The sequence below is a fragment of the Phaseolus vulgaris genome, chromosome 7, assembly GCF_051622355.1.
Source record: "Phaseolus vulgaris cultivar YP4 chromosome 7, ASM5162235v1, whole genome shotgun sequence".
NCBI lineage: Eukaryota > Viridiplantae > Streptophyta > Magnoliopsida > Fabales > Fabaceae > Phaseolus > Phaseolus vulgaris.
The window spans coordinates 34,949,448-34,967,841 of record NC_143504.1 but is presented as its reverse complement, the minus strand read 5'-3'; the positions used below and the strand labels follow the sequence as shown (position 1 = coordinate 34,967,841).

The 18,394-nt window shown below is 44.2% G+C and overlaps 1 protein-coding gene across 3 annotated transcripts; it reads left to right on the top strand.

The window, feature by feature from the left end:
• Positions 1-1,627: 1,627 nt before the first annotated feature.
• Positions 1,628-5,140, top strand: ETFBETA (electron transfer flavoprotein beta). Of its 3 annotated transcripts, none has more exons than XM_068634089.2 (5): positions 1,628-1,980; positions 2,059-2,343; positions 2,475-2,555; positions 3,635-3,729; positions 4,799-5,140. In XM_068634089.2, the coding sequence occupies exons 1-5, from the start codon at positions 1,912-1,914 to the stop codon at positions 5,022-5,024; spliced, it is 756 nt and encodes a 251-aa protein (XP_068490190.1). In that variant the 5' UTR covers positions 1,628-1,911; the 3' UTR covers positions 5,025-5,140. The 3 variants fall into 3 exon arrangements, 2 of the variants coding, with proteins under 2 accessions (XP_068490190.1, XP_068490191.1); XR_016523034.1 differs by having other exon boundaries at positions 1,703-1,980; positions 3,632-3,729; XM_068634090.1 differs by having other exon boundaries at positions 1,726-1,980; positions 2,475-2,677; positions 3,632-3,729.
• The last annotated feature ends 13,254 nt before the right edge of the window (positions 5,141-18,394 follow it).

Here is an 18,394-nt window from a genome sequence, read left to right as displayed (position 1 = left end):
TTGTCTGTAAATTTTATGCAATTTTCTATAACATTGATATGTAGGTGGTTGTTATTAATGGATGGAAAAAAATTAATCAATGAATGAGTTTGTATGAATAACATTGATATGAAGGTAATTGTCATTATTGAACAAGGAAAATGTGATTAATGAATGAGTTTTTTTCTGTAAATTTATGCAATTTTATAAATAACATTGATATGTAGGTGATTGTTATTAATGGATGGAAGAAAATTAATCAATGAATGAGTTTGTCTAGATAACATTGATTTGTAGGTGATTGTTATTAATGAACGGGAAAATATGATCAATGAATGAGTTTTTATGTAAATTGTATGCAATTGTATAAATAACATTGATACGTAGGTGAGTGTTATTAATGAATGGAAGAAAATTGATTAATGAATGAATTTGTCTGAAAATTGTATGCAATTGTCTGGATAACATTTATATGCAAGTAATTATTATTAATGAATATGGGAAATTGATCAATGAATGAGTTTGTCTAAAATTTGTATGCAATTGTCTGGATAACATTAATATGCAAATTATTGTTATTAATCAATGGAGAAAAATTGATAAAACAATCGTTTTTCTAAAAAAAACAAAGTTACTAAGATGGTTATTGCAATAAATGACATAACAAGTCTTATTTACTATGACATGTGTAAGAATATTTGTCATAGAAAACCACTTACTATGACGGTTCTGAAGAGAACCCATCATAGTAAGTCATGTTTTCTATGACAATTGTAGAAATACCAGTCATAGAAAGTTTTGTCTGAACATATTATGATAAGTATTTTGTACATTTTATGATGATTTATAAATAACAATCATAGTAAGTCAACTTACTATGTCAGTTTTTCACCGACATAGAAAGTGTAGAGTTTTTATAATGCCTAAATCTATATCGCATCAGAACCGTCATAAAATATTTTATAAAACTGTCATAGAATTTTTTTTTTTTTTGCAGTAGTGCATGTTCCCCGCAAATACCATAATACGATCCAACTTGAGTCCACAATAGGTGTCAAAATGTTCTTAGTAAGATTGATATAGTCTTCTTTTGTTCCTGTATTGTTGGGATGTCCTATAACTTCATAAATAAGATGTTTCATTATTGATTGTCGGTTAGTCGGGACAACATGCGAAAATATTCTGACGCTCATGGTCATTATATTGGTTGTGAATAATAAATATTATTAAAAATACCTCAGATATATAATGTCAAATTAATTTTAGAGTTTCAATTGGCCTTCTCTTCAAATAGACCTAGGTTAACATGATTTGTAAATTCATTTAATAACTATTCTTATCACGTAGTTAATCTCACTTAACCTCTTAGTTTTAATAATTATATTTTGAGATAAGTGAGATGTATCCAGTTGGTTAACTAACATATCTTGGTGTACCAAGTATAAATAAAAATATATTTTTTAAAATATAACTAATAAATTACTTATCTAAATAATATTTCTTCAAATATTCTAAAATACTTGTTTTTTTAATTTTATAAATTGATTTTTTTATAGAGTAATTTCAAATTACAATCCAAATAATACATATTTAGATTACGTGCTCATTCTATTCTAATAATTCTAGTTATTCAGAGAGTGAATAATCTACACAATGTTTTTTTTTTTATATTATCATTGAGTAGAAAAGCTATACTAACAATAACAAGTGTAATTATTTTACTGTGAAATTAGACTAAACCCTACTTTTTAATTTGAGAAGTAACGTCTAAAACAGCGGTTTTAAACCGTGTTGGTGTTCATCTCGGATTAAACTGTGTTGTTTTTTTAGTTTGCAGTTGGTACGGCAAAACACAGCATATGCACTCTCTTTCTTCTGTATATCATTTCCACCTCCACACCTAAACTCACACCCCACCTTCAGCACATCACAATGAAGATAATGGTAGCCGTCAAGCGAGTTGTCGATTACGCCGTCAAAATCAGGGTCAAGCCCGACAAGGTAAGAAACTCACTCATACGCTCACCTTTTTCTTTTATCTACGCTCCCAATTCGGCTCAACACGACGCCGCTTTGCAGACGGGGGTGGTGACCCAGAACGTGAAAATGTCGATGAACCCCTTCTGCGAGATCGCCCTGGAAGAGGCCCTTCGTATCAGAGAGTCTGGCTTGGCCTCCGAGGTTGTCGCTGTCAGCATCGGACCTTCTCAATGCGTAGATACTCTCCGAACGGGTCTTGCCATGGGAGCCAACAGAGGCATCCACGTTGAGTCCACTGCTTCCCTATTTCCTCTCTCTGTTGCCAAAATATTCAGAAAACTCGTGGAGATTGAGAAACCCGATCTTCTCATCCTTGGCAAGCAGGTATTACTACTACGGTTAACCTTTCCTTGTATTTGTGGAAATTCAGGATTTTGTTTGTGCGGGTGTTTTTGGTATTATGCTTCAACTCGTTTTGTTGTGTCTATGACGTGTTTATATTATTTTTTTTACAGGCTATTGATGATGATTGCAATCAGACAGGGCAAATGGTAGCAGGACTCCTCAACTGGCCTCAAGGGACTTTTGCTTCAAAGGTCAGCGTTGTCCATTTCATCATCTGCATAAGTAGTAAACAATGTCTCCATATCATCTTAATGCACTGTATTCAGATTATTTACTGTTTCTCTCCACCATTCTTCCCTAATTGGTCAAAAAGGTAAATGCTTTTCTTTGAACACCAAATGGATTTTTCTCAGTTTTTCCTAATATTTATCATTGCCCTGTCCAGCTAAAATAGGATTATTGATGCCTTTGTCAAATCATTAGGCGTTAGTCACACGACTTCCTTTGTTCATTTTATTTTAGGATGGGTATTACATGACATGTTAAGTTGGGTATGTGTATATGACAAACCAACCACTAATAGCATGTTTGGTTCTGTCCCCACCCCAGATAGTGGTTTGTGCGAAAGCTCCAACTTAGAACGAAGAACTTAGCGGCTGCTTTTCCACAAACCATGGTTTGGGGATCTTCAGAGCCTAAATCTAATATGTTATATTGAAAATAAAGAAAATAGACAGGAATTCTGAAGCTCTTATGATTATGGGTATATGTGTGTGTTTTAATGATTTCTACCGAAGGGTATTATGCCTCAGCCACTCAGGTATCAAAGATGGTTTTAGGAATTACGCTCTTTTGTGGAACTCGACTACTAGAGTCTTCTACTGAATCTGAAATATGTTTCTTGTTACCTCTTCAATATTCTTGGATACTGATTAAACTTATCCTGGATTCCTTGTAAGATCAAACCTTGTGCCATCCTTTCACCTAAATTTTTCTATCAAAAGTAGTTTAGAATTTGGTCATTGTTGTTCATTTTGTGTCAAACTGATCAAGTTACTTAGGCACTGCTTTCAGAAAAAGTCTCTCTTTGCACTTTGTTTTGTCGGAAGGATACCCGATCATCTGCTTGGTTTGAATTAGAGTAATCAAGTTTTCATGTGGTAGGATTTCTTAATTGTTCGTGGTGTAGGCATATAGAACAGACTTTGAACAGATACCCAAGAAAAGTTGCAGTTCAGTGCTCCTGTTTTGATAATTATTTTAGGCTAAAGTATGAAATATTCTTTCTTCCGATTAAATAATTTTATAACTAACTGCTGCTTTCCAGTAGGTTGTCCTTGATAAAGCGAAACGGGTTGCGACAGTGGACAGAGAGGTTGATGATGGTATAGAAACTGTGTGTCTGAACTTACCAGCAGTAATAACGTGAGTGCCTTTCTTTTTTGTTTAAAAAGAATGTTGTATCCACCCTATCTATATTTCTAAGTAGCTTTGCCTTTTTGTACTTGCTCTCACTTGGGTTTATCTTTATCACATGGAGGTGACCTAAGACCCATTTGATTTTCCATTTTCTTTTCTTTCATAACTAAATTTCAAATAAACCCAATTGAATCCTGAAGCAACCTGCAATCTTTTCTAAACTAACTTTTCGCTAAATTGGTAAGGAAAGCTTTCTCTTTGGCTGATATTGCTGGTTTGTTTGCATGTGATTGAACAAAAGGAATATCATGTTAAATGTAAGATTGTAGTTTTCGTTTTGTTTTCTGTATTTGTTTGTTTAGCATGGGAGTGTTTGAAAGTTATCGCTGAAGCATGAAATATTGTACCCTTTACCAAATTTCTGAATACAAACATGAATTGTTTCTTATTGAACATTGTAAACTCACTGTGTCATCTTCAAATCTTGATCTATTCTTGAAATTTTTCTGGAATGCGCATCTTTATGATGCAAGCATATCAAGTTTCTTGATTGTTCTCACAAGATTATCTCTTATCAAGCACAACCATGCTGAGAGTATAAGGATGCTAAAAGTTTTCTGAATTTTATCTGCTCCTTGCACCCTCTGAAGAATGAGCAATGAATTGAAGTCGAAGTGCACAATAATATAATTCATTTTGTGCCTTAACTAATTTATTTTAGCAACTTACTAACTTACTGTATATGCATTACTATAATACAATAGAAACGCTGGCACTAATGTCTCATTTGAGATTCAAATGCTAGTTTTGTGGAGAAATCTGGTGAGGATGATTCTTTTTTGTTAAAACTATGCTTTGGAACTTGTGTGATCACAAGAAGTAACAATGTTACCCATATACTTCAGTCAAAGTGATTCAAATGAGCAGTGACATAAGAACCCATATGCATTTACAAATATGGGTTATATATTACCTTAGATGATATTGTTTCATAAATACTTGGGTCATTTGATGTAAATCTTGATAATCTAGTTGCTCTGACGTTTGGATGACTTGGTCACTTTTGTTCTTGCAGCACTGATCTGAGACTGAATCAACCAAGGTATGCTACTCTTCCCAACATAATGAAAGCAAAGTCGAAACCCATACAAAAATTCACACCGGAGGAGTTGAATGTGGAAATCATATCTGATTTGGAGATAGTTGAAGTCACAGAACCTCCCAAGAGAAAAGCAGGGGTTATTGTTTCATCTGTGGATGAGCTGATTCACAAACTCAAAAATGAGGCTAATGTCATTTGATTATTTTCTGCTTTCCGGACTTACTTCTCAAGACTTATTGTTTCATCTTTAATGAATCAGCAAAATCAAGGTTCATCTTGATAAATTATTTAGTAAGATAAATTTTTGTTTGTTCAGTTGATATATTTTTTATTCGATCCGTAAAGTATCTATTTGTTTTGGATCATGATTCGACAAAGATATATATTCATATTGCCTCAATATAAAAAAAACGAGAAAAAAAAGTTTCATAAACAAAAATAATTGCACAATAAAAAATAATAATACAAAAAAAAGAAGAAAAAACTTGAATTAGAATCATTCAACACTGCTATCAATTTCACTCTCAAAATTAATAACTTAATCTTAAAAAAAATCAGTTAGAAATATTTAAACTCAAAATTATTTTTTGAAGTAGTTGAGAGCATTGGAAAGTACCAAATGTTTAGCTAAGAGTTGGTTTTGAACAAAAATGTTTGGGCAGAGCATGAGAGCATGATGAGAAAAGTCTGCATTTGTGTATTTTCTTCTCTTCCCACATGGAGGTGCATTAAATCTGCATGACTTTGTTATCAAAACCAGCAACTACAATTCCCTGCCATTAATTAATGATTGATATGATTAGAAATCTAGATTTCGTCCTTCATAATTTGTTGCAAAAGTATCAGCTGCTTGTCTATACTTACACTGTATAATATTATGGACCGCAGATCAATGTTGAGACCAATAGTTCATGCTGAACTGTTGTGTTCTGCTATTACTGCTAAAACAGCTGATTGTGTTGATCCAACAAAGCCCACGTGCCCAGTGACAGTTGGGCAGGGTATCTTTTCAAACTAGATGCCTGAATTTCCACAATCACATGATATAAGAAATTTAACAATTTCTAATTAAAGGCAAGAACTGAATAAGAAACGAAACCAAATCACTTCTTAAACTAAAGTATTTTAATATTGAAGCCTGCTCTTTCTTTATGTATGGTGTAAAATGCACACATAAAACTTTTGATGGTTATGATGACTGAGTTTAGGTGAAAACCTGCATAAATGTATCATATAGACCATGTAACTATTAAATTATTAAATAGAATAGTTGTAATATAAACAGTTTGTCTTTTTTTTTTTTTTCATGTGTTTCCCTTTTTCAAACTGCACCCAGTGGTTAATAAAACAGATTAGCTTTTCTGTCTTTACTTTTCCTCTGTTTCTCTCTCTCGTTCTTTTCCTAGGAGACACCGCTTCGCACCGCTCAAACTCTGTGATAACATCTTTGTCAACATTCACATGATCACAATATGGTATCAGAGCGTGATCCGATCGGTCATCGGTAGTCGATGACATCAGCATCAGAGAACCACGTGGACCACTCGCAGGGTGACACGTGGACCAGGTGGCAGAGAGGTAGGGGGACGATCGCCAAGAGAGGTGATCGGTGGTCAGTAGCCAAGTTACCACCGACAGATCAGGCGGCAGAGGGGTCGGGGGATAGATCACCCAGAATGGTGATCGGTGGTCAGTAGCCAAGTGACCACCAGCAGACCAGTTCCCAGACTCGCGCCTGAGGGCAGAGCGCGAGTAGCGAATAAACACTGATCAGTCATCGGGTGTATTGTCATCGGGGTCTCGTGTTACACGCAGTTAAACTGGGACTAAGGTTCCCAGCGAGAGCGTTACGCATGGACCTCGCATGAGCACACCTCAAGGAATCATGCACGAGAGTGGCCTGAGGGAACTAGTAAGCCAGTCGGTGATTGGTGATTCCCTCAACCCATTACGTGCGTGTCATCCCGAAGGGTAAGTCGCCTACGCAGAGAGTGACGTTTGGTGAGTGCGCCTAGACCAGCCACACCCGACGCTCTGCTAAGAGTATGCAATTTACCCAGATAGGAGAAGCATCCTAAGTTACTCCGCAAGGGCGTAACTTAGGCAGACAAAGAGAGGCGCTAGAGCCCTTCCAGTAAGTGACGCGTGTGTGGTTAGATGTGAGTTGCAGGCCTCCACATGTCACCATCTGAGAGGGGCGCGGTCCAGATAAAAGAGCACTCCGTACCGCTAAAGGTACAGACAGGCGCAGCCAAGCGCAGGCATGCGCAGACTCTCACGCTCCCCATTGCTGATTCTGAAGGTACGCTGTCTCTGAAAAGCACGACAGGGTTCTGACACATGCCAGAAAAGCATAACAGAATTCTGTTATGCCCAGAAACAGGGAAAGAGAGATAAAAGGAGGAACCAGAGGGAGAGTGAGAAGGGGGGGGAGGAGAAGAAAAACAGAGTGCAAGTTTTTCTCAGATACACATTTTTACTAAGTTTCCAGTTTCTGGTGGTTCTGTTGAACTAACTTGATCGTCGGAGTGCAAACGGCCGCTAGAGGCGCCGTCTGTGTATTTTGCAGGTCACATTTGGAGATCCAAGAGAAGGTTCTGAGGGTGATTCTGCAGAAGACGCAGTCGCGTGGTCAGGGCAGAGAGTGCTACGAAGCGATTCCTCCACGTTCGAGTTGCCGGCAGGATCACAACTCTCCATTTCAAATTTCTTAAGAATCTCCTTGCAATCCTTTGATTGACTTAAGAAGATCTCATCCTTCGTTTGCTTAACCTGCAATCCAAGAAAGAAAGATAGTTCTCCCATCATAGACATTTCAAACTCACCTTTCATTGCAGCCACAAATTCTTCACACAATCTATCTTGTGTAGCACCAAAGATGATATCATCAACATAGATTTGCACAAGAATTATTTCTGCATTTGACTTCTTGATGAAGAGAGTCTTGTCTACCATTCCTCTTTCATATCCATGAGATAGAAGAAAGTTGCTAAGCCTTTCATACCACTGCCTTTGAGCTTGTTTTAGTCCATACAAAGCTTTCTTCAACTTGAAGACATGGTTGGGATACTTATGATCTTCAAAGCCCAGTGGTTGATCTACATAGACTTCCTCATTGATGTAGCCATTCAAGAAGGCACTCTTGACATCCATTTAGAAGAGTTTAAAACCATACATGCAAAGGCCAGCAGCAGCCTCACTGCCTCCAATCTAGCAATAGGAGCAAAGGTCTCACCATAATCTATGCCCTCTTCTTGATTGTAGCATTTGGCAACTAGCCTTGCTTTGTTCCTTGTGATCACACCATCCTCATCTATCTTGTTCCTGAAAACCCATTTCGAACCAATAATATTCATTTCATTTGTTTTAGGGACAAGAAACCATACCTCATTCCTTGTAAACTGATTCAGCTCTTCATGCATAGCTTCAACCCACTTCTCATCCTTGAGAGCTTCCTCAATTGACTTTGGTTCAATTTGAGAGACAAAAGTTGTGTGCCTGCAGAAGTTTGAGATGGAGCTACGTGTGGAGACACCTTTCTTTATCTGCCCTATGATGTTATCCACTGACAGATATCTAGGAATCCTCCACTCCTTAGGAAGCTCACTCTGTTGCAGAATTTCAATCGGTTGTTTCTGCGAATCAACCGGTTGTTTTTCTGCACAGATTTCCAACTTCTCCAAACTGATGCTTTGTTCATCTTCTTCAGCATTGGTCTTTGGGATTTGATTGATTATGCGATCTACCTCATCAAAGACAACGTGAACTGATTCTTCTACAGTCATCAACCTCTTGTTGTATACTCTATATGCATGACTTGTGAGTGAACAACCTATGAAGATACCAAGGTCCTCTTTCTCATCAAACTTTCCCAAGTTTTCTTTTCCATTGTAGAGAATGAAACAGTTGCAGCCAAAGACTTTGAGGTGACTGATGTTAGGCTTCCTTCCATTGAAAAGTTCATATGGAGTTTTCTTCAAAATAGGCCTTATAAGCACCCTATTCATCACATAGCATGAGGTGCTCACTGCATCTGCCCAAAAGTACTTAGGAAGTGATGATTCACTAAGCATTGTCCTTGCAAGCTCTTCAAGAGACCTGTTCTTCCTTTCTACCACTCCATTCTACTGTGGTGTTCTTGGAGCAGATAAATTGTGCAGAATTCCCAACTTCTCACAGAATTTGCTAAACTTCTCATTCTAAAATTCTCCTCCATGATCACTCCTAATAGAACCTATGTTGCTGTTCTTTGTGTTTTGTAGTCTTCTTGCTAGCTTTTTGAATGCAGAAAAGGCATCACTCTTTGATTCCAAGAAAAGAGTCCAAGTGTACCTAGAAAAGTCATCAACAATAACAAGAGCATAATAATTTCCACCAAGACTCATAGTTCTTGGGGGTCCAAAGAGATCCATGTGAAGAAGTTCAAGAGGTCTCAAAGATGAAACAACATTTTTAATTTTGAAAGAACTTTTCACTTGTTTCCCTTTTTGGCATGCTTCACAAATGTGATCCCTCTCAAACTTGAGTTTTGGCAACCCAATCAAAAGATCTTTTGAAATTAGCTTGTTCAAATGATTCATGTGAATATGAGCAATTCTTCTATGCCAAAGCCAAGATTCATCTTGCTTGGATAGAAGACATCCAATTCAACATGGTGAAGAGATATCTAGACGATACACATTATTAACTCTCTTACCTACCAACATTACCTCTTTGGTGTTGGGTAGACAAATTTCACATGTATTTGTCTTGAACATCACTTGATATCCCTTGTCACAAAGTTGGCTAACGCTCAGCAAATTATGCTTTAGACCTTCTTCATAAAGCACATCATGGATTACCAAGATGTCTTTGTCTCCTATGGATCCTCTCCCAAGAATCCTTCCTTTGTTGTTGTCTCCATAGGTGACATGACCTTCTTGCTTAAAGGAGATACACAGGAACTTTGATTTGTCCCCTGTCATGTGCTTGGAGCATCCACTATCTAAGTACCATAGTTGCTTGCTCTCCTCCAAGATTTCCTACAAAAGAGATTTTCAAGTACAAAGATTTAGTCCCCTTATGAATGTGGGTCCATCTGGTTTATACTCATCAATTAAAGCTTTATTTCCCTTAGGAATCTGTTCCGTCCGGTTGACCGGGACGTCTTCGTGCACGACCTCAACCGTCAGCTGGGGTCTCCTTCCCGCTGGTTGCCCGCGGATTCCTGCAAAAAAGAGGGGACAAAGAGGCGCCCTAGCGGCCGTGTGCACTCCGACGCTCAAGTCAGCCAGCAAGAAACACCAAAAAAACTGTCCACCCACGTATCTGAGCACCGCGTGTGGCACTCTGAAGGTGGTAAAGAACTGTGTATATGTGTGTGTGTTGTCTCCTTCAGGCAAAAATGTTCTCCAGTCACTTGTACGTAATCTTAAAGCACGGGCAAGCAACCAGAGAGTTTCTCGTAAATTTGCCAAAGGTTCCAACCCTTTTTCCGACATTCCCAGCGCTATTTAAACTGCCCCAGCATTTAAAGCGCCTTAAAGCGCTTTTAATCTCAAACGTAACGCACTCATTAAAGCGCTTAATTACGAAACGTAGCGCATTTAAGACGTTGAAACGCTCGGGAGCCCTAATAGTACCTGAATGCTCGAAAGGGAAACTGTATTGAATATCTTTAATTACCTGGCACCTGACCAGAGGGTGTTTCTATTCTGGCATGGCTGTCGTACACGTGGAGGGCCTCACGACGCCATGACCCCATCTGGGGGCGTTTCTGCCCACCTGGGGACGTCTCTACGTGTGAGCCCTCCTGCTTGGGAGTGCTACTGCGCTAGGGGTGGCTTTTTGGGTGCCAACTCATGCCCCCAAGTATCTAGCCACTTACTCTGAGAGCGTATCTGCCTTCCTCTCGCACCCTGCACCCGGTTATCCTGGGCGTGACCTTCCTCTTGGGTCGTATCTGTCCCGAAGGCGTCTCTGGGGCGGCAGGGGTACTTCACGAGTCAGGCTGCCCTTCACTGGTACTATCACTATGGCCTTGAAGCCACTTTTTCCTTCTCTTTATCACTTTCCCGAGATATCGGGTCCTGAGGCTTTCCCACGACGTCGCTCCCTCCATGGTCTTTCCTACCCATGGGTATCGGGGAACCATACTGTGATTGCCTTACTTTTACACTGTTTGATCTGGCTACGCCCTGGTTGGGCGACGCCTCCACCCAGGCGACGCCTTGCCTTGGCGACGCCTCCAACCAGGCGACGCCTCCTCTTGGCGTCTCTACACCTGGGCGACGCCTCGAGTTGACTTTGACTTTCCAGTCGTTGACTTTGACTTAGTCAACGCCCTGATACGGGACGGTACACAAGCCCCCCAGTCTTAAGCCGAAGACTTGTCTTCAGCGCAAAGACTAAAGCCTTGCCCCCACCATCCGCGTGCCTTCCTGATGACTTGTCATTCTCTGCTGACTGAGCAATTTTTTGAATTACTGACGCGACACTTTCTGAACCACAGGGTATTCTTAATGACCGATTGGACATTCCATGAAATGGGGATGATAACACCTTTTGGGCTACCCTTGATCGCGCGCCACGTGGCCCATCGCGTGGTCCTCCTTTAGAGACCTTTGCGTTTCCCCTGGGCAATCGACCCTCTGACGCGTGGCCCGATCCTACGGCCCTTAGTTAGCGCCTCTTGAGTCGCGAAATGTAACGTTTAAGTTACTCCAAACCCCGCGCTCACCCTACTGTTACATTCATTCACTCTGCTACTTCGCACTGTTCATCGCCTCCAAAACCTTTTTTCTCTGCAATTGCGATTCTCCCCTTCCTGCACTCTCCTACCGCCTCCATTTCAATAGCAAAGGTATGGTTTCGAGCACTCTCAACTCTTCACTTTCGCCGCATTATCGGAAACTGCCTCGGACTGTCGTTATTCTCGTATTTCTCTGGATATTGTTTGTATGCTTCGTTGTTCCTCTCGCTTCCCTTCGTTCTCTTGTGGGTAGGGCGCTCCTAGGGTTCTTCCATTTTCCCCTTTTCTTCTCCCCAAACCCCTTTTCTCTGAACCCTTTCTTTCTCTTTTGATCTTCAGCATTGGCGTTGATGGCGAAAACCAAGACCACCGCGCCTCCCCCGCTCCCCAAGTCTCATTATAAGGGCGAATATGACTGGGCCCCCGACGAACTTCTGGACGAATGTTCCCTCCTGAACTCTGTTGAGGACGTGGAGGCTCATAGGGGGGACCCTGCCCTCTATAACTTCAATGCGTTCCACAAAAATCACGACTCCCAAGTCCTGGTAAGCCGGGTGCGACCTGGGATGCCCGTTTGTGCGGACTCACGGGATACTGGGGATGCCCTTTCTTCTTCCTCTATCAGATGGTGCTCAAGAGGGTGGGTCTGCGTCTACCCCTCACTCCCTTCGAAAAAGAGCTACTGACAGAGATAAACACTGCTCCCGCCCAACTCCATCCCAACAGTTGGGCTTTCGTGAGGGGGTTCCAAATTCTCTGCGGCTATCTAGGCGTTCCTTCCTCCGTGGACGTTTTTCTTCACTTCTTCGAGGTAAAGAAGCAAGGGAAGAGTCTCTGGATGAGCTTTTCTGGCATCGCCGGGCGCATCATCCTTACGCTCTTCCAGAATTCGTTCAAAGGATGGAAGGGGAAATTCTTCAAGGTACGCGCGACCAAGCGCGATCCTTCCATCCTAGAGGGCTTTCCCCTGTACTGGACAGACAAACCTATAACCATGAAGCCCTTGGCTCTGGACGAGCTCGCCCCGCCTGACCGGGATGTATGCAAAGCCTTGGCGGGACTTGGAATAGTCTTCGATACCGCCAAACTCATCGCGAATGAATTCAATGCCCATGGGCTTTCTACATACTTCGGTATCTGCTCTTGGCGATTTATGATGCATTAGTTGTTGTGGTTATCTGCATGTATTTGGCCACAGAATCTTCCTTCTGATTCATCTGAATTAAACTTATGCTACCATTTTTCGTTGTACAATGTTACTTGCATTTTCACGCCTCTTCATGTATTGTGAATTCGCATAACTGTTCTAGTGCTAATCCTTGTTGTTTGGCCTGTCTTGATATAGGATCAGTGATGGGCGTTTCCAAAAGAATAATGTTGGCGAAAGCACTGAAGGAGGCTCGTGCCGCTAAGGCAGGCGTCTCCTCCAGCCCTGTTGCCAATCCGGTTCTCCCACCGGCTCCGTCACCGCCGCCTCCAGTCACTGCTGAAGCTGCTTCTAGCCCATCTCCGACGTCTCCACCTGGCTCCGACTTGCTTCCAACTCCCAACTCTCCTTCGCCTATCGCCGCTGTTCCCCTAGCTGCGGCCTCGTCACCGGCTCCACCCCCCCTTGACAAAGGGAAAAGGGTTTTGGAGATTCTTTCAGATGACGAGGATTCGGAAGGGGTGGCACCCTTCAGAAGGAGAAAATCCGCGCGGGTTCCTCTTCTGGTAGAGACGTCGCCGCAGGGAGGGAACCGCTTTATGGACAACCCTCCAAGCGCAACCTCACTCCCTCCTAGGATACTCCAAGAGGAAAGGGGGGAAGGCGCCGAATCTGCGCCGCCTCCGCCGCCGCCGGAAACCACAGCTTCCCCGGCTCCCGACGCTGCTGCCCCCGACTTCATCGCCATCCCTCCTCCAATCATGCATCTGATGAGGGGTTTCAGCGGCGGGACTATGCCAGAAGGTACCGACAGGAGGGAAGGCATGCCTTTCTACTTCTGGTAGAGACGTCGCCGCAGGGAGGGAACCGCTTTATGGACAACCCTCCAAGCGCAACCTCACTCCCTCCTAGGATACTCCAAGAGGAAAGGGGGGAAGGCGCCGAATCTGCGTCGCCTCCGCCGCCGCCGGAAACCACTGCTTCCCCGGCTCCCGACGCTGCTGCCCCCGACTTCATCGCCATCCCTCCTCCAATCATGCATCTGATGAGGGGTTTCAGCGGCGGGACTATGCCAGAAGGTACCGACAGGAGGGAAGGCATGCCTTTCTACTTGGGGGCCTTCTTGGCGGTCGCTCTTGAATGGCGCTCCCAGGCCAGAAACGCGGTCCTGCAAGCTCATACCCTCCAAGCCTTGGAAACAAAAGCATCTACTCTGGAAGAGGAAATGAGGGTCCTGGGACGCCAGAACGAAGCCTATTAAACTTCCCTGAGACAAATACAAGAGTCCAAAGCGGAAACAGAGAGGCGTCTGGCGGAGGCATTGGAGCTCCAGGCAGGCTTCTACACTCGGGAAGTTGCTCTTCAAGTGCAAGTAGCGGGTCTTCAGGAAGTGGTCAAAGCGGATGCAGAAACTCACAAGGACCTGAAGGACCGTTGCTGTGAACAGGCTGCCAAGGTGGAGCGGATGGAGGAGGAAATGGTCACCCAGGCCAAAGCTATGGACCTTCTCTGAGTTGACTACGACAAACTGCAGGTCGAGGTTAGCCGGCTTCGCGTGGAGAAAGAGGCTCTAGAGAAGCAGGTGGCCTCTGGAGACGCCGCCATTGAGGAACTGGAGAAGGAGAAAAAGTCCCTTATCCAGGAGATGGCGGGTACCTTCGAGGAGGGGTTCCAAGAGGCCCTGATCCAGGCGTCCTGCGAGAATCCTGGCGTCAACCTTTCGAACTGCGACCCCACACACCACGTAGTCGACGGGAAGGTCGTGCCCATGGACTTGAACGACTGAACCGCTGCCCCTCATCCGCCACCTTCCTCTTCAAGCTTAACTCTTCATTCTTTACCTTCGTTTTTTGATTTTATCTGTCAAAACTTGTAATTCTTTAAACTATCCGCACTCTTGTTACTGATTTAGGACGTTCGTATGGTTGCCTTTATTTCTTTGTCACATACGATTCTGCCTATGCGATTTCATTCTCATCTTTTCCCTTCTCGCGCTTCACTTACTTTATCTGGGTTCTGCCCATTTCTTTCACTTCGTTGGGCGGTTTGGTATGATTGGGTAAGGTCGCCCGCCAACCCTCACGCCCATGGAGAGGCTCACTAAATGGCGCCGTATCGTCCACAGGACGTCTCTGATACCGAAAGGCCCTTTTCTTGATCTTTAACGCTCGGCGCCCACGCCTAAGGAGAGGCCTGCTAAAGCAGCACTGTATCGTCCCCGGGTGTCTAAAACGCTGAGTGCTGTGGGGGTCTGTTCCCTCCATGGTCTTTCCTTCCCATAGGTATCGGGGAACACCCTACCAGCGATTCGCTGGCGTTTGGCGATCTCATCTCCCTCCACAGTCTTTCCTACCTGTGCGTATCGGGGAGGTAACGTCTGTGACTAACTTTGCCTTTCTTTCATTTCTTCTCCCTCCTCAGTCTTTCCTACCTGTGGCTATCGGGGAGGTGACGCCAGTCGGTATTTGGGTTGGCGACGCCCGCGACATCTCGCGCTGTCATCGCCCTTTACGTCCTTCCTGGCAACGCCTCGGGCGTTACCTTTACTTCGACATTGACTTTAATTCTTGCCTTGGTCAATGCCTGATAACAGCGAAGAGCCCAAGACTTTGCCTGTGCCATCCACGTGGCGCTCCTTGTATAGCTGATGGGACCTTCTGTCATTCGACTTGATCCACGTGGCGCTGCTCGCATGGTTGATGGGGTATCTAGTCATTCCATTTTCTGACTCCTGCTGTGCCCCTGGCTCACTTTCGGCGGCGCATCGTACCACTGGATATTCTGCTGATACGACATTTTCTGATTTAAACCAGTGGTGCCAGCGTCATCCTTTCATCTTCTGCCACGTGTATCAATCGCACGGTGCATCCGTTCGCGTCGTTTGGCGCTCTAACCGCTTTATTTAACTCTTCAAACTCTGGAACTATCTTCACCATTTTCTCACTCTTCATAACCTACTTGCGTTCTTTCTCCTTGCACCCTTCCTTCTTGCACCCTCTCTTCTCTGTCGAAGGGTTGTTCTAACCTTCGCTCCCCTCGCTCAACTCTTGCATTTCTGGCCATCCTGCTCTTGTTAAAGAATGTCTTCGCACGATGCTTCCTCCAGGGTCCGTCCCAAAGACTTGTACCCTTGGGCCTCGAGTGAACTTCTTGATGAGTGTTCATGCTTGCTCTCCACCAGGGCCGATCGGGAACACAAAGGGGAGTTGTGTTCTTATGACCACCGGGCCTTCGCAAGGAGGCACGATGACGACATCGCTGTGCTCCCTTGCACTCTGGGGGAGCCAGTGTGTGGAGACGAACGGGCCAACGACGGGGTCCCTTTCTTTTACTTTTACCAGGTGGTGTTCAAGACCATCGGGGTGCGCTTACCCTTCTCCTGGTTTGAGAAGGAACTGCTGACGGAGATCAACGTTGCTCCGGCCCAGTTATATCCCAACAGCTGGGCCTTTGTCAAGGCCTTCGACGTTCTCTTCGGGTTTCTGGGTTGTGCACCCTCGGTTGACCTCTTTCTTCACTTCTTTGAGGTGAAGAGACAGAGACACAACCTCTGGGTAACTCTCAGTAATGTGCCCGGGAGGGTTCTCTTCACACCCTTCCAGAGCTCGTTCACCGGGTGGAAAGGCCGGTTCTTCAAGATCTGTCGTACTGACCTTGTTCCCGACGCTCTGGATGGGTTTCCACTGTACTGGGTGAGAGAGGAAAAGGCCCTCAAAGCCAAACCCCTCAAGAATCTGGCTCCAAGTGATCAAATAGCTTGCCGGATTCTTGCTGAGGCGGGAGGCTTTGACTCTGCTACGGTGATCAGCTTGGAGTTCAACGCTAGGACTCTTGAGAAGTACATATGTGAGAACCACTGCCTTAGGCAACTTCGGCCTTCGTCACTTTCTAACTGTGCCTGTCTTTCTTCACGGTGTCGCTAATACATCTGTTCCCTTTGTGCAGGTTCGAAAATAAGCCAAGAAAAGAGGACACGACTTACTCGAGCGCTGCGGGCTGGGAAAGGGGCTTCGCCTTCCTCCAGTGATGACACTGATGAGCGTTGAGAAGTGGCTTGTTTGTGTTTTTGCATTTTGTACTGAACATTGCTTGTAACAACAACTTTTCAATATCATAATTCTTTACAACGCCACTTTACTTTGCATATGCTTCATATACCGCGTGACTTCCTTTCGTCTCGTTCTGCCAACGATGCATGCTTTTACTTGGGCGACGCCTTCTTTCTGGGCGACGCCAAGACCTAGGCGACGCCTTCTTCCTTGGCGACACCATGGCCTAGGCGACGCCTTCTTCCTTGGCGACACCATGGCCTAGGCGGCGCATCACATTACTTCTAACATGGAAAGATAAAGGCTGAAAACCAAGACACTTCTTTTTCTCAACTGGTTTTTCCATTTATTAGGGTGACCTCATTAAAAAACCCCCGAAAGGGAAAAAGAGCGTCCCCTTCAACTAAATTGTTACATGCTGCTTACATAAGTCAACTGAAATAAAATTTTAAGTTGGCTGCATTCCAACTGCGCGGGATAGGGCCTCCATCTAAAGTCTCCAGGTTGTACGAACCGTTGCCCTTAGCCTCGGTAACTCTGAAGGGCCCGGTCCACTTGGGAGACAACTTATTCTCCAACTCGTATAGGTGAGCTTTCCTCATCACTAGGTCGCCCACCTGAAACTGTCGCGGCTTTACTTTAGAGCTATATTGCCGCTCCACTCTTCTTTTCATCGCTTCAGCTTTTATTCTAGCTTCTTCCCTGGCCTCTTCTAGCAGATCCAGGTTTACCCGTCTCTCCTCATTAGATTCCTCCACCACAAAGTTTTGAAAACGCGGTGAGCTTTCGTGTATTTCTACTGGAATCATCGCGTCCGACCCGTACACCAAACTGAAAGGTGTCTCCATAGTAGAGGATTGGGGCGTGGTGTGGTATGCCCATACAATCCTTGGCACCTCTTCCGCCCACGCCCCTTTGGCCTTCTCTAACCTTCTTTTTAACCCCCTCAGCAGAACTCTGTTTGCTGACTCTACTTGTCCATTGGTCTGGGGGTGTTCGACCGACGCGAACACTTGCTTGATTCCCACTTCAGCGCACAGATTTCTCAACTGCTGACTGGCGAACTGGGTCCCGTTGTCAGATATCAGGCGCCTGGGTACGCCAAAGCGACACACGATGTTTCTCCACACAAAATGTTGTACCTTATGCGCAGTGATTTGTGCCACGAGCTCTGCCTCTATCCACTTAGTGAAGTATTCTATGGCGACGATCAGATATTTCATCTGCCTGATTGCCAGTGGGAAAGGGCCCAGGATGTCAATTCCCCATGTGTGGAAAGGCCACGGGCTGTATATGGACCGCAACTCTTCTGGCGGCGCCTTGTGCCAGTCGGCGTGCTTTTGGCATTGCTTACACCGCTGGGCGTGCCGTGCGCAATCCTCTTTCACTGTTGGCCAGAAGAAACCTGCGCGTATTACCTTGGAGGCTAAGGACCTTCCTCCTACATGGCTTCCGCAGATGCCTTCGTGTAGCTCCGCCATTATCCTGGTGCACTCATCGCCACTGACGCATGTTAGGATAGGGTGAGCGAAACCGTGCCTGAACAGCACCCCATCCACCAAAGTATATCTTGCGGCATTTCTTTTGATTTTCTTACCCTCTTCAGGGTCCACTGGAAGGGCCCCATCCGCCAGGTATCGTTT